The 17,223-nt window shown below is 39.8% G+C and overlaps 1 protein-coding gene across 1 annotated transcript in view; it reads right to left on the reverse strand.

The window, feature by feature from the left end:
- The window catches only part of si:dkeyp-14d3.1 (transmembrane protein 132C), a 148,256-nt gene that overhangs the window by 30,414 nt on the left and 100,619 nt on the right, over window positions 1-17,223 (reverse strand). The window contains exon 4 of the mRNA XM_023295245.3: window positions 7,607-7,793. Within this exon, the coding sequence (XP_023151013.2) occupies window positions 7,607-7,793 (187 nt within the window). The remainder of the gene's footprint in view (window positions 1-7,606; window positions 7,794-17,223) is intronic.

A 17,223-nucleotide genomic window follows, 5' to 3' on the forward strand; every position in this document is an offset into this window, starting at 1 on the left:
ATCAGCCCTTAGTGTAAACTGTATGACTCATGCCATGTGAAAAAAACCCGCTGCTTTATCCTGCTCCATTAAAACAGCAGGGGCAGGCAGCAGAGGTTCTGCAGTGGTGGAACAAAGTGGCTAAACTTATTAGACGACCAAAATCAGGTAGTTTATACAAGATGTAAAGTACATGCTCTTTGGTAAACAGCTTGCATGGAATTACCTACGCCCATAATGCATTTCTGCAGGATTAGCCGCCATGTAAGTGCTCATGTCTTCATGTCTAACTATGTGTTTGATAAATGGTTCTCCAGATTTCACTTGCCTGGCAGAAAAGATGTGCATTGCGACAGAGGGAATGGAATCGAAAGCAGTAAAATAAAACATTCATTGGAAGATGTTGATAGATGACTTTATCATGTGAGAGCAGAAGTGGCCAGAGAAGGCCGGGGTGATGATGTATTGTTTAACAATACATTGGAGCAGTACGTGAATACAAACGGCTGCTTTCATTTCTCCTCATCTCTATGCCAGCGAATGCTCGTGTGAGTGAGCACAGTTTGGTGTCTCGTCTGGAACAGGAAGACTGATGATTCCAGATATGATGTATGCCCTGTCCTCCTGCTCCCTCTCCATCACCAGGCATCCACAGCATGGGTAATGATGATGAGGGCGGCCTGGACAGGAGCATATTACTTCACGATGGTAAAAGATAATGGACCAGCCTCCTACTGTGCAGGGGAATCTGCTCAGGCATCCAATTACTGCCCCTAAAACTCATCTCAAGATGACCCAAAAAAATAAAAAAACAGCTCTTTCACACTTTAAGTGAAATGGAGGATGCCAGCACAAGGAGGCGGAGGGTGACAAGGGAGGCAATTAATCTATATTGTTAATATATTAATGGATTTTTGTTGGGGGCGAGCAGAAAAAAACACAGAGGAAAGAGGCAGAGAATAAAGAAGAAAACATAAAAAAAACAGGTGAAGGAGAGACAAGGTAAAAAAAAAAGGCAAGTGATACTACAGCCGACAGAAAGAGTTCTGAGGCATTTCCTCGCTCTAAACCGACCAAAACTTTTGAGTGCTTATTTCATTTTCTGCGTTTGAAATAATTGCTGCATTTGCAGAACTCCTGCTTCACAGTTTGAAATTGGTGACAAAGTGGCGAGCAACACTCTGAGCCCTCCTCATGCAGGTGGGTCTGTGACAACACACAGGAGGAGCCCTCTTCAAAGAGAAGAGGAAAAAAAGAGAGAGCTCATCTTTCAAAACGATGTCGCTGCTTTTCCAGAAGTGTCACCCGTGGCAGAGCCTATCACTCGGCTGGGGTAATGCAATAAAAAGACCTTTTTATAGTAATCAATTTCAGTAAGGGCAAAATAATTTAGTATACGCCATAAATGGGCCTGGATGGGTCTGAGGAGCATTGAAGTAATAGGCCATAAATGTGATCAAACTCAAAACAAGCTTCCCATTACTAATAGTCATTAGCTTTATTACATTACAACCTTTAGAGACATGGTCAGTTATGGATCTTCATTCAGTTTATAAGATTATTTCTGGTCAAAATACAATCACAGCAGCTTTTACATTATGACAAAATTCAGTCTGGCTTATTAGACTAATTAGTGCTAATTACAGATGAAAAGACTTTCTAGTGAAGCTGTTGTGTCAACAGATGCCTTCAGCATGCTCTGTGAAGTCTCCCCTCTTAACTTGATTAAAAAAGATTGGAGAATTACCCTGGATGTTTCTCCCTCTGCACTCTAAAAACACCACCTTTTTTCCTCTCATTGTTTCTACCCTTTCTACACACTTCTTTTTTCCTCTCTTTCATCTGTAACCTTGATATACTGTCAACATCACTGATCACAGAAATGTTACACATATTGCAACAAAAAATATATAATACCAATAACAATGGCACCAAAGAGACTACATTAAAAAAGCTTTTAGGTCTTAGAGTTACAGTTCTGTAGCTAATGACAAAGGCAGCAAGATGTTATTTCTTTCAGAGCTCTAGAGAGATGAAACAAGGAGGCAAACACGCAATTGAATATTGGACTTACATTCCACCATCAATTGGAAATGGTGGTGAGAACTCTGATGGAATGTCAGTGCTGCTCTTTCTGCTGGATGCATCAGCAGCGTTTAAAGCTTGCCAAAAGGGAAACATTGACGGACTACAGATCAGATGATGAATACACCACAGACTTGGAAATTGTCAGAGAATTTAAACTTCACTTCTGTGACAACTTGTACCAGGGACATAATAGGAAGAGGGGGACAAGCTGGATAAAAACTCATCTCAGTTGACGGTAGTCACTACTCTAAGCTCAGAGAGAACACTTACCAAGCAGCTGCGATTTTAGCTTCTTCCTCACAGGCTAAATACGGTGCAGTCTGCTCTGTGTAACTGAAGGAGTTTGGGAGAGGGATGCTGTATGCAGCCTAAAAGGAACACTGCATGTTTGCCTCATGGCTGGCGTAAACACAAAAAAGAGAATGAAATCTCCATTTTTAAAGAAAGGATTCAGTGTAGCTTAAACTGGTGATACTGTGTACGAGGACTCCATATAACGATGCAGTTCTGTGTCCAAATCTGAACCTGTAAATAGTGGAAAAACGCACTAAAGTTAGTTCACTCTTTCTTCTGCTACACTGCCTCTAAAAGGAAACTCGCGGATGTTTTCAACCAACTGTCTGTAACCAAAATTGTAAAAAACATAAAGCGGCAGCTGTACTGAGGTGGGAGGACACATTGGAGTTGATAAATCTGAACACTGCTCGTGTAATATTTGCAGTCTTCCTGGATTGCAAAAATATGACTGCCCCCTTATCGTCATTCATAATTGTTTTTTCTGAAGACACATCCTTTTCCTGATCTCACAGTTCACACATCCTACAATCAAAGAACTTCATCATTCCTGGGCATGAGATTACTACGTATTCCATCCCACATTTCATAGATATATAAGTCTGCCGCATCCCCAATCTCAGCTACGCTTGTTATGGTGACTTCAGATCCGTGAGCAGAGACCTGCTTTCTTCTGGAATTGGACTTTGTTTTCTCTTGTGGAAGGAAGGTGCTGACGGTGTCTGCATGTGTGTGTGTAGAAGGGGGTTGACAGCACTGCTCTTACATTACCTTACTTCCTTTTTCTATCAGCGAGGAGTGTAGCAAGGAGGAGGGAGAGGAACTTATCTGTGGGCCTTTTCATGCCACAGTGATCCCAAGTAATCCAATTCAGCCTTCCTCTTTCTCGCTTGTGTGCTTCCCTCATATTAGTGCATGCAGATTGCAAAAGCCTCATGTGCATGTGTGTGTGTGTGTGTGCGTGTGTGTGTGTGTGTGTGTGTGTGTGCGCGTGTAAGAGGTAGGGAGAGAGATGGTAGAGAAAAGGGGACAGAGGAAGACAGACAGAGTTAATGAGTTCTGAATGTGTCTCCATGTATAAGTATTTGTGCTGTGTGTTAAGTAGTGCACCACGGGGAGCCTGGAGATGCTGTGCACCTTCGGAAGTTGTCTGCACGTGAGATGCATTTGGAAGAAAATTAGGCAGCAAAGAGAAGAGTGTGCAGCCTCATGGTAAAGCAAGATAAAGCGAAACGAAAGTGTCCTAATCAGCCTCTCTTCAAAAAAAAAAAAAAAAAAAAGTCTGGTGATAAAAAAGTTTGAAATGTTAGAGTCAAACATATATGCTGATCAGTGAACCCGATTCCTTTCAATGCACTGAATCGACACACTCCCCGACGTGTTAACAGCTGCTCCACTGCCTCACTGGTAAGCTCTCTGGACAGAATAGCAAATCAAGATAAGGAAAAGGGAAGATCAAGCTTTTTGGTACATGGAGAGGACATCATCTGTTTTAGTACACATGACGAAGTATTCATCTTTATCTCCTATGAGGCTTCCACCCAAAACTATTCTGCTTCTAAATGATTTAGCCAAGTTTGGCAAATAATTGTAATATTGGGTTAATTGAGATAGATTTTTGCCACTGTGACAAAATGTTATGTGATTTATAGCGAGCAATAAAAACTTCCCTTCTATGCAAAATGAGCGGAATAATCAGGGTGAAAAAGCAGACACTTGTAGGATTGATTGATGACTGCATGTTAGAGTTTGGCGGAGTGTGCACCCATTCACAGAATTCATTTTACAAAAAACTATGAAAGAAATATTGCCACTCATACAGCCTCCCACAACAGCTAAATGCAATCAAATTAGTCAAATAAAGATTTTATTTAATGTGTGTTTTTCATCGAGCAGGCAAAAGTCAATTTTTTGGTTGAATCTCTTTTTTTATACAAGCAGAGCCTTTGCCAGATAATCATGCAAATCATCTTTGCAGTATTTTTCCGAGGAAGGTGTGGAAGCAAACTATGTATTCCTAGAGCAAGGAAAGCAGGCCGTTGATACATCAGTGACATGAAAAGGATGTGAGGAAAGGAACCCGCACAATACTGGAGCAATGAACACATAGCTTCAATTATCCTGAGAATGGATTTGTGGATGAGGATGCCTCGCGTTGCTCTGAATCCAGGAACAGCCACCCACAGGCATCTATCATCTACACAGCTACGGGCAATACTTAGAGAATAACAATGACACAACAGTCAGGTCTGTATCATGCAGATCAGAAGCACAAAAATAGAAATGAATGCAGACTTTGTTTAAGTAATCAGTGCTGAAGTGACACTGTGTCTTTCTACTTAGTCGACACACTCGATCTAAATCACAACCTGGTGCTCTCTGGGTTGATGAACAAAGCTACAAAGATGCATTAAAGCCTTCCTATGTGAACTTCTATAGGGGTTAATCTACACAACAGTCTACCTGTGACTCACTGAGGGAGACACACCACTCCAGGCTTACCCTCAGGCCAGAGCCAGCCTCCAGACTCCATGTGAGGCCTGCTGGGAGCTACGCTGTAAAATATAATACACAGCTTAGTCAAATCTACTCATCTTCCCTAGTTGATTTATTGTACATGGTGCAATCCGCAAGTTCTGAGACTGTGATAATAAATAGAAAAAAACATACCTGATTTGACAGCTATCCCTATTTGAACTAGTTTTTGTTGTGCAGCAATACACTGCTCCCAGTGCTCCTGCCACATTTAGAATATTTCCTGGAAGGTCCTGTTCTGCATTTGTGTCAAGCAACATTTGCACAGCTCTGGATCTCCACTACTGTGTCAAAATGGTGACCCTTAAACATGAATTTCATTTTAAGGAGGAGGAAGGAGTTGCAGGGAAATTATAGTGGTGAGTAGGTTGGGTGAGGAGACACAGTTGTGTTGATATGGCCAAAAAGCTTAACCATTTTAAATGCGTTATGAGAGGCCTGTATTGGCATACTAGCTTACACCACAGTTTCAGTGATTTGTGTTGAAACTTTTCCCTCAGATGTCACAGTAGAATTCAGTGTTGACAATCTGCCCCTGGAGCATGAATTTGTGAGCTCCTCTACTAAAGACTGTTTGGTCTCTGTTGTTGTAGCTGTAGACCCAATTGTCATCACCAGTGATGATTCTAAACATAAAGGTTGGGACAGTTTCACACAGAATTTGATATTTGCTTCCTGAGGAAGTTTAAAGTCTGTGGTAAAATTGCAAATGCGTACCTGCAAGTGGTCAGAACATGACTTCCAAGGAGCATCCCAAGTGTAACAGGAGCACTGTGAACAGTGTATCACCACACAAGAAGATTGCAAGACCTGGACAGCTGCCATATTTAAATCAGGTCAAGTTTTTGCTTTTATTAAGAAGCAGTCATGGACCTTATTGATTGCAACCCATATAAGTTCGGTTAATTGCTAGTTAATGCAATTTAAAATTCCAATTTTTCTTTTCAAGGAACTCTAACTTGTGGCATTTTGACCTAAAACGATGACCTGGATGAACTGAGAATTCATTTAAATGAAATTAAGTTTATCTATAAGATTTTAAACTGGTGAATTAGCAGGCTTCTGAGCATGCATTGTTAGATAGTTAAAACTCCCCACAGTCTCTTCTTGTAGTATGAGCAAACAGACATGCTGGAAATTTGATCTGTGTCATTCATATATATTACATTAAGATATAACTGTTTTTCATAATGTTATGAACCTGAAATAATTAACAGTGTACTGATGTTCTCCTCTTGCCCTTCTCCTGAACACTCTTTGTGGGACAACCAACATTATCACCTCTGCTTTCTCTAAGCGTCAGCAGTAGAAGACTTATTCAGATGTATCCTTTCCTTGAGCAAAAATAGTCACTACAATCTGAAGGTAGTCTGATACAAACAAAAGCAAGAGACAACATACTTATTAGATATTAGCAACAGAATATACTTAAAGTATTAAAAGTAGAAGCCCTCAGTATGCAGAATGTCCCCTATCTCAGTATCATTATAGAAAATACATGATGCACTGGCATGTTTACACTGGTGTGGTTCCATAGTCAAAGTGGAGCAAGATTTTACCATTTTATGTACTGGTTTTCAGTTTTTTTCTGTTTGTTCTTTGTTTTGTCTTGTTTTTATTTATTTTGCCAGGTGAGTTAAACTCTTGCTTCCCAAAGCTATTTAACAAAAGCCCACAGACTGTATCAAGCATTTTGCTTGTATGCTTTTAATTCCCATGTTTTATTGATTTTACATTTGTTTGAGTATGGAGACATTCAATTTTGTAAATGCATGTTTTGTATGTAAAATAAGAAGCCAAAAAGGGAGCTACTGAATGGTGCCGTGGTGGTGCAGAGGTCAGTACTGTCACCTCACAGCATAGAAGGTTCTGGGTGGGAACCTGCTGGTCAGCTGAGGCCTTTGATTTGTATGTTTTCCTTGTAAATGTGGGATTTTTCTTGTGGGCTTCCGCTCACAGTTCAAAGACACATGGCAGGTTAACTGGTGATTTCAAATAGGCTGTAAGTATGAGCACACATGAGTGTCTGTCTCATTGTGTTTGCCCTGTGGTGAACTTGGGGCCTGTCCAGGGTTTACACAGTCACTCCTCTAATGTCAGCTGGGATAGACTTCAGTCCCCTGTGACCCCCTACAGGATAAACTGAGTACATGTCATGAATGGGTGGATAAGAAGTAGAGTAACTGCAGTTGTCAGATTTATGTAGTGACAGAAGAGCACGATATTTCCTTTTGACATGAAGTGAAGAGGAAAAACGAAATATCACAGAAAATAACACTACCTGAATAAATGCGATGTGCCCGTGAAGCATTATCATTACCATGTCATCCTTTCATTGACACAAATGCATTACTTTCAGAAGTATTTCTTTGTCACTTAAATAATTTTCCCTTCCCTTTGCTGCAAATGCAAACATCCTGCTTGTTATTCCAATGTTTATTAATGTTTGTTTCTAATCTATGAAATCTGTGCAAAACGTGATCAGATCATGAATTCATTCATCATTCTCCTCCAGGCTGTTACTAATCATGGTTAAAAGCAACTGCGTTTCTAAAGCTATGTATTTTCTTCCATGTTGTAAAAACATGTGCAAATGTTGGTACAAAGTGTAAATTTACACATTACCAGGATGCACCACTTCACATTCAGAGTAATGAGTGTGCAGCCATCTATTTGGGTGCTGCACTGAGCTGGAAGAGGCATCACTCACCATAGCCAGGGGCACGATGCCCGCCAGGTCCTCCTGTGCCAGGCGGATCTCCGTCTCCACCTCTTGTGAGGCAGCACGGCTGGCCGGGTACTCCACCTGCCAGGCCATCCAGCGGCTGCCCGTCGGCTCTGGGAAGCTTTCCATTTTCAGATCCACCTGGAGCACCCTCTGAACTCCCATCTCAGACCTACCAGTGTGCACAAAAGAAGAGAGTGTTAGAGGATGGCTAAGCAGATGGCTGGGCAGGAGTTTGAAAAAGAACGTGCGGATGTGCTCATGTGTGTTCGTGAGCTCATTCAACCCGCTGTCTGCTTTAATGACAACAAATGGTACGGGCTGATGAATGTGTCTGAGGTTGAAATCTATGACATTTTACCAGCTGAGATTGTTAAAAAATGTCAAGTCCTTTTGGGTTTGACTCTCTGGTCAGCCTTCTACCTGGTGGAATACTGTCAGCCCCCCTTTTCTTTACTCCTCTCGCACTTGACTACGAGCGATGTGCTCAGTAAATAGAACCTACAGTGTAACATCTTGGCTGCTCCTCAGAGCAGTTCATAGGAATGTTTCACACGGTGTCACCCCTGCTAAGGTGTTGATGGTAGGGTTTGTCACCAGTGCCCTTGTTTGCTGTAGCCGAGTGTAAATATACGGCATGCTACGGCAGGATCTACGGCAGGTCTGAATTAAGTCAGACAAATGGAGAGCGTTGGTAATAAAATTTCTCATGGCACTATAAGTCTCTGGTGCTCGTGGTTTAAATATAGCCTGGAGGCAGGAAAGGTCAGCTTTACACGGGAGCTGGAGGAGATGGGAAATGGCACAAAATCTGTTAGCCACGTCTTGCGTGTCAAATGGCAGGACTCTGGGCCAATAAATTTCATGCACGGTCTCTGTGGCACACCGCTACAAAACAGCATCATGTAATTTGAGCGTGGTGAGGGAGAGAAGAGGAGAGAATAAGCACCATGTGAATAAATCCACATGGTGCTTTGTTTAGAGAGGAGACCTCATGCATGTAACATGTAGAAAATACTGTGCAGCATGAGGCGGAAAAAGGGGGACTTTTAAAGCCAAATTACGTATCGAGCAAGCAAAATGTTGCTATAAAGAGAGGCAATACATATGTGGCACATCTTCAAAAGACAACAAAAGAAATGTATAACATTCTAAATTATGAATAGGGGACTAAAACAGTAAAACGATAAATAATAGACGTTTTATCCGCTGCTCTCATATTCTCATAGGACAGTATTTCCACATCGTTCTCATATTATTCAGTTTTACACTGAGAGACTGTAAGATTTGTTGCACAGCAGAGCACAACAACCCAATTTTCACATCCAACAGAGGTTTTTTATAAATAATTAAGATGACAACCAAATAAGTTGTGTCACATTTCATAACATCGTACCAGTCAGAGTAGCGAGCCGTTGAAGATGTAGTACGACAACATGAACTTACATAACTGTCCCAAAATGCTGTGGAAAAGGACAGATGCTAATCTCTGTGTGTAGACCAGTAAAGCCATGAGGTTCATCAGACAAATAAAGTAAATAGATGATGCACTAAACGCCCAGAAATAAACCTTTGAGCGCTCCACAGTAACCAAGTGTCACACAAATCCTTTGTCAGCCCAAATGGCCTAGTTTCTTCAGCACAGGCAATTTTTTTTTTTGCTGCACGCAGGTTGTGCTGGCAAACATCACACACTTGAGGCACGCAACAAGGAAGAAGAGCAAAAGAATGAAAGTGAGTGTGCAGCAGAAAGGTTTGATTGTACTTTACATACACTACCAGGTACAAGAATCAAACACACACCTTCACAAAGTTAAACGGCCTCCAGAAAAGACAGAAAAAGTTGTGTTATTAGCTTTTTTTCTCCCCTCCTTCAGAGATGTCAATTATTTCCCGCCTCGCCTGATCCAGTTGGCAGAGTTTAATAGCAGCTGTGAATGCTCTGAATTTTATGAGGTTTTCATATTTCTTCCTACAGTAAAGGTGCCAACTAAATATTGAGGTTATAGGAATGTACACTGTACAAATAGTCCTTCTGACATGCTGTTAATGCGGCCTGTTTGTGACAGAAGTGTCTAATGTCAAAAGAAGACCTGAGAGACAGCAAGATTAAAACAAGGATGAGTGAAATGAAGAAGTAAAATCTTGCTGTCGGACAAGGAGCACACTTCACTGTGGTCCTTCTTTGACTTTGCCTTAGCAGAGGAGTTAATGGAAATATTGCACTGTATGGACTGGAGGTTACAGTTATTTACAAAAGTCTGGAAGGTATCCAGCTTGAAATTCATACTGTCTGAAATGTCAAAAAGAAATAGAACTTAAGGGAATCTATGGAGGTCATGACAGGATCTGGAAGACCAATTTTCAGATAAAAGTCTGTATGTGATGAACAGAAAAGCAAAACAAAACCTGCATATGACTGCAGCGAATCTAGACGAAGGTGTAGCTGATGCCGGGGTGGAGGTGCATTGTTCCACTGTGCAGCATTGTGTTGAAGTGTCATCATAACGAACCCTTTCCCTACGACTGCCTCACAGAGGTCAGTGTCCAAAGTATGCAAAGCAACATCTGGATCAGCCAAAGGTATTCAGAAATGAAGTGCTGTGGATAGATGAAGTAAAAATTGAGTCTCTGGCCAGAATCAGCAGGTATGCATGCAGGACAAACGAGGTAACGCTTGATGAAAAGAACACCTGGAGAGCTGTCAAGCTGGGGATGGAAATATAGAGGGAAAAATGGAGTCCACTAAACATCTTACAGTCAGTCGAGACAACCCTGCCTCTCAAAAATTACGCTCTCATAAAACTAAACTGCATTCTCAATTACATTTAAAAGAAATAGAAATGGTCTGGTTACAGTAGGACGTGGGAGGAAATTTTTAAAGCACCATAGAATTCACATAACAATGATGAAAGATGGTGGCATTAGTCCAACACAGGACTTTTACCCAGGAGACAAGAGTTTGTGTCCCATGTGAGATCATTATTTTTAGACTTTAGTTTAATGTTTACTTTCATTTTTACTCACTGTTTGACTACGTCCAAGCATCAAAACTACTTGGTTATTTTTAGGAAAATGTCATGCTTTGGTTAAAATACACCTATTCTTTCACAACTTGTCTGAAGGTTATAGTGTTTACCAGGGTGCAAAGTCTAATATATGACTGGGCTGGTCAAGAATCCAGAAAAAGGATGCGTTCTACATCAGAAAAATGATCTAAAGCATACTTCTAACTTTATGATAGAACTACAAGCTGGAGCTGTTCGAATGGTCCTCATTATTCCCTGAACATCACTGAAAATCTGCAAGTAGATTGAAAATGTAAGTTTAGAATGAAGTGATCTGCAAGGAAGAATGAACGAAAATGTCCACATCAAGAACAGAAAGACTCTTTGCTGGCTGCAAAAGAACATTTGCAGGCTGTTATATTGGGGGTTTATGAAGTTCAGCCTTGGCAAGGTGACCAAATTTTTGCATACGTTACAATTACTGCCAAATTTTGTCCCTGAAATAAAAAGCCACTGTGGAAAGATTAATTTTTAACATTTGTGTGTCTGTAATTATGTCTTTTCGTCTCAAAAATCAAGTACATATGTAATAATTTGTCAAAGGATACTGAAACATCTGCATACAACTATACTATATGAAGGTGTGGGTTTGAGATTTAAGGAATAAATCACGAAGGTCCTCCACGCATAAAGCTGTAAATACAATGTTTATGGTGAAAATGGCTTATTTATAACATATTTTATGATCACTCTTAAAAACCAAAGCTGTTGCTGGCTGTATATCTTACTACCCTAAAAAGTTGTAAAGCAGATGGCAAAAATAAAAGCAAAGAAAAAAAGAGGGACAGCTAAACACAGACATTTGGTCCTCTTAAACTCCCATAGAAAGCCTGGCAGCGGTCCATTTCTGATTGTCTGCTGTAGTTGACCCCCATTGACACACGTCATAAAATGAAACCTGACAGAAACATCCGTGTCAGGGTGAATGCGACGCAGACACCGAGTCACTGACATTAGCCAAATACACCAGCATGTCATCCTGAGTCGACCTCCCCTCTCCAAGTCTGCTAATCACATGGCTCGCTGGGGGAAACTGCTCATTTCTCTGTCACTTCCAGCATGGGGTCTAATTCAATTAGCAACAAAGGGCCATGGATGCGTGTCACACAGCTGGCCTCAGCCTGATAATTATCTCTGAGCTAGCTGTGGTTTGACTAAATCTGAGGCCAGACAGACAACCAGAGGGCACCCAAAGGCAAGATAGAGAGGCTCAGTAGAATACAGGCCCTAAAGTCGGAAGCAGCTGGGCCTCTGGCTTCGGAGACCGGACCGGAGAGGAAATCAGACTTGACAAGGTGCTGCTGGAGAGGGCTGACAACAGACTCACTGAGAATAGCACAGAGATGGCTGAGAGGATGCTGTTTAGGCGCTTTCAGGATGCCCATTAATCACAGTGACACCAGCAGATCTGTAGGACATGCAGTGACACACAATGAAACATACGTGAGAAGCTTAGCATCATAATGGATTTGTTGAAGATGCTATGCGTAGCATATTTTTCCATCAAAATGACAACTTAAAGACAATCATTGTCATATATAACAGACTATGACAGATGGGGACTGTAGCCTCTCACAATGGTAAAGGAGCTGTCTTCCAAGAGACATACAAAAAATTGTTTCTTTTTACCTGTGAAAGCTTACTATTGGCTTGTTTGTTATATGATGTGACAGACAGAATTTATATAAAAGATGGACATAACAACAGTGACATCCCCTGTTGGTTTGGAGACTATTATTTTGAAGCTTCAAGTTTGGAATATGGTCAACGTGATCTTGATCTTTTCACACTAAAAGGAACACGTAAGGTTGGATATGACTGAGAACGTGAGGACAATATGGACACCAATAGATGTCAATCACATGGTAGCCCCACCCTTAGCCACACCCTACTATATTTTCTATTTTACCCTAAATGCAACCATAACTTACAAAATGAACATCATGCTCTACTCAAAAACTCTTGAAACTAGTTATTAAGACAATGAAACTATTGTGAAAATGTTTCCTGAGGTAACAGATCAAGTGAGAAGTAGGGTCATGTTCTCATAGACTTCTATACAATAAGACTTCTTTTTACAACCAGAGGAGTCGCCCCTTGTGGCTGTTAGAAAGAATGCAGATTTAAATCAATTGTGCTTTGGTTTCACTTTACAGACCAGAATGTTCTGTCCATCTTTCAGTCTATTCATAGAATAGAATAATACTTACTACAAATTATTTTTTTACAGCATCATACTCACATTTACACCTTTATGTCAATCACGAACCTAACTCGTACATCTCTGAACACAGTTACTGTTTTTTGGCCAAAGTATTTTCCATTTACTGCTATATCTAACAGTGAAAAGCATCAAATCTCTAACATTTCTGCTCAAAAAAAATGACTTAAACCAGAAGTCCAGACAGATGCTGCTTCATTTTCAGTTGAATGAGTTGATTAATTCATAGTTAGGCTACGTAACCGGATGGCAGGAGGTATAGTTTTCAGGTTTGTGCATTTAGTTTAGCTTAGCATAACTTCTTCCCATCTGCCCTTTCACAACGTGTTATCAACAAACTGAAACTCCTAGTGTTTAACTTCTGTCTTCACAAATTACACAGACTAAAAAGTTCTTCACAGAGGTGATTCAGCTCCATCTTATCTTGATAGGGCACATGTTAGAAAGCTATTGACTTCAGTCTGCAAGAAAGTTCAAGAAAGATAGATTTAAATGTCAAAATGAATAAACAGAGACAAGACAAAGTTATTGTGAGAATTTCCTTTTAAGCAGATTTCTCTAGAGAAAGAGCTATAATTGAAAGAGCCTCTATTGTCCCATTATCAAACTCACTGTGTCATTGTGACACTCCTTGTTTAATCTCCCTCTGATGTGATAGGATCATTGTGTCCACTGCCTCATAGGGTTTAGAGAATAAGAGAGAGAGATAGGCAAGGAGCTTTTGTTGGATAAATAAAGTGACATTTTCAGGTCCAATTTCCTCATTTTTCAGTTTCAAGTGTTCGTAGGCATTGTCTGGTATTGTGGTAGCACTAGAACAACAGAATCACGTAGTCCCATGTCTGGCAAAACATTTTAAGTTCAGGAGAGACTTTTAATTTTAAAAAATTATGTGTCACGCATATGTTACATAATGTAAGGAGTAAACTACACCAGAAAGGTTCACATCGAACATCAGAAAAACAGCAGGAAACACTTTGGATTTACTATAACAAGAGATGTTGAATGGCAGATGAAGATGCATAATGCAGGCTGATGGGACCAGAGGAGACGCTGTCACAGAACAGTGTGTGTGTGTACGTGCATGTGTGTGTGTGTGTGTGTGTGTGTGTGTGTGTGTGTGTGTGTGTGTGTATGTGTGTATGTGGGTCGCCTCATGCATGGGACTCTAAACTACTTGTGGATGAAAAAAAAATAATCAAATTTGTGGCTTCAGTGGTGCTTGAAAACAGCACCCTGAAACTCTGCTGTTCTCATGCTCTGTCACCTGGAACAGCAATAAACCAGTCAGCAGAATGAAGCCTGGCCCCACACACACACACACACACACACACACACACACACACACACACACACACACACACACACACACACACACCCACACACACACACACACACACACACACACACACACACACACACACACAGTACATACTGTACACAGGAGCATCCATGCATGAATCTGTGCCTGCACGCACACTGTGGACCTCATCACTCATGCAAGATTAAGTTTTCAAAATGGAATCCAAACATGCAGTACACACATACAGTAACAAACTATGACATGCTAACTTGTCACCTGTTCTGCCATAAAATATACATAACAACTGCCACACGTGTGTTTATCTTCACAAAGTCCTCTGCCACATGCCACAGCTAAACATGTCCAGTACAAACTACACTTATCTGTTTGTTAACTCCATTTCCAGGGTCTTTTAATCTCAATTTAAACAATTTCTGTTTAACCATCTCTGATTTGCCTGAAAATTGTACAGCAAAAAATAAAGATATTCATCACGATATTTGTGAAACTTTAGCTTGAGAAAATAAATGCTTTCCGAGAGAAAAAATTAAAATTACTCCTTGACCAACTTTCAGCACATTGAAATTTGAGGTTTAAATGGCAATATTTGAGGACCTTTTAAAGATCAAAGACTGAACTGTTTATTGCTGTTTCTCATAATGTCATTGATTAATTCATGCAATACTGTAATATTAAACAAGTAGATCAAATAGTCTCTGAGTGAGTTCAAATATGAAAAAAAATTCTGAACCATGTGTCGCTCCAAGTCACTACAAAACAAAACATATAGAATGCTTTTAAAAATTAAATCAAAGTTATCTGTGTTTTATTTCATAACTGACTGACCAGGTATGGTAAGTTGTACTACTTAAACAAAACAATTGCTATATAGTCTAATTCAAGTAGAACTGAGTTCTGGAGGTTCAAAATGGTTCTCCAAATGCAACTAAGAAAGATAATTCTTGAATAAAATCACACACCATTGCTTTCAGTCACTTTAGACACCACACATTTAGCTCAATGCATTGCCCCACTACTATCATGGATAAAAAGTTAACTCAGAAAGTACTTGATGTATCAATTTAAAATTTCACTGACACAACTTTAAATATTTAGATATTTTAGGATTTAGAAAGTTGCACACAAATCAAGATAAACAAGCAAAAGTCCCTTGATTTGATAGATTAAACCCTGAAATGAATGTGCAGATTCTTCTCCTGATTAATAATTTACTCAGAAAACAGAAAAAAAATGTAACCAAAGCAGTGTTCTCAAGACACCTAGTTTTGCCCGTTCGAAAATCCAAAATCCATTCTAGATTTTCACTTTACAAAACCTGAAAAATCTTCACATTCACACTGAAAAAACTATTTGGGAAAAAATTACCTTATTGTTTTATTGATTCTGAAAATAGATGCATATCACTCTTCTGTTACATGAATGAATAATTACTAATAGTTTCACCTGTATTGGATTCTGTGATCAAGAGGTCCATGTTCCTTCCAGAGCTTCCTACTGTCTTAGATGCTGTATTTCCATGCTGCATTTATATTAATGTATGAATTATAGGTTTGATTAATAACATATTGCCAAAGTGTGGCTATGCATGTGGATGTATTTTCAAAACTTTCAATTAGGTTTCCAGTACTTCATTTTCACAGCAACCACTGACAAAACCATTGGCACCACACAAGCTAAAATCCATAATCTAAAAACAAAAAGTCTTTAGCTGGTCTTTAAAATAACAGTTCACTGCATTTTTGTGTGTCAAGTTCCAAATTTAGTTTCGTCATTCAGTCATATAGAATATTTTAAGTGGATAAACACATAAAGAATGCTTGGACTGAAAAAGAAACCAATATTTCTAAGTTCTAACAACCTGTAATGAAAATATGTTCAACCAGAAAATGACAGTGAGTTAGTTCCACTGAGCCTCTACAATGGAAGCTATTTTTAATTAACAGTCTGAACCATTTGCCTGTTGACCTAGAGGCGAGGGTTTGAACTCAAGGTGCAGAAAAATTTTGCTACCAAGCCAATTTCAGCCAACTTGGAAGCTGATTCCACGTTACATCAACCTGAATTAAGTTTGAAAGTAAGTAACACAGAAATTTGAGTTTAAATTACACACAATATGAAGTTGATGCAATTCTCAACATCATTATGCCAATCCAACCCATTAAAATAATGTTTGTAACTTAAAAGGTTTTATCTAAATCAGTAAATTAGATTTTTTTTCTTTATCTTGCAACCATTTAATTAAGTGTTGGAAATGGGTCCCTTAAATTACGTTTTAGAGCTCTGGAAGAAAATGGAGGGAGGTAACTATGGACAGATACAGCAACAATATTACACGGACGTGACTAAGAGGATAGACACAACAGTCTATGGAATTGTCCCATGTCACGTTTTTCTAAGCTGTGGGTGGAGTTTCGTTTCCCAGTCTGAGGGGGGCCCATTAGAAGTGAAATACCTTGAGCCATTTCCAATGAGCATCCACCTCTGTGGTCAGACACGCATTTTAGGCCTGATTTCTGAGGATGGACTTCGCTGGTGACAACATGATGCACCGTCTCTGTTCTGAGCGAGTCCTAAGCAGAGATCAGTCACATTTTCATGGCCCTCTGATTAGCCACTCTGAAATCAAAGCAGATTACTGAATGTACTGTAGTCATGGATACAGTCAAAACCAAAAAACGTCAGTATTGACACCAATGAAACCTACACAGCACCAATCTGAAAAGTAAAGAGAAGAAACTCCACATATAGACTGGAGTTGCCATGGATACTAATTATTCATGCAATATTTACAATTAGGTTGATTTCACCAAAGAGTTTGACTGCAGAGGTGGAGAATGTTCCAAGAGGATTCTCACATTTCTGCAAGTTAGGCAGAGGAAACGTACCATATGGTATATCTATTAGTATTTTTATACTCCAAAGAATTTTTTCAAGCCAAATACAATATATTTCTGAAAAGGAGCAGAGCCAACGAGCTGGAGGTGGGGAG

This window comes from Amphiprion ocellaris, chromosome 6 (genome assembly GCF_022539595.1).
Source record: "Amphiprion ocellaris isolate individual 3 ecotype Okinawa chromosome 6, ASM2253959v1, whole genome shotgun sequence".
NCBI classification, from domain to species: Eukaryota; Metazoa; Chordata; class Actinopteri; family Pomacentridae; genus Amphiprion; species Amphiprion ocellaris.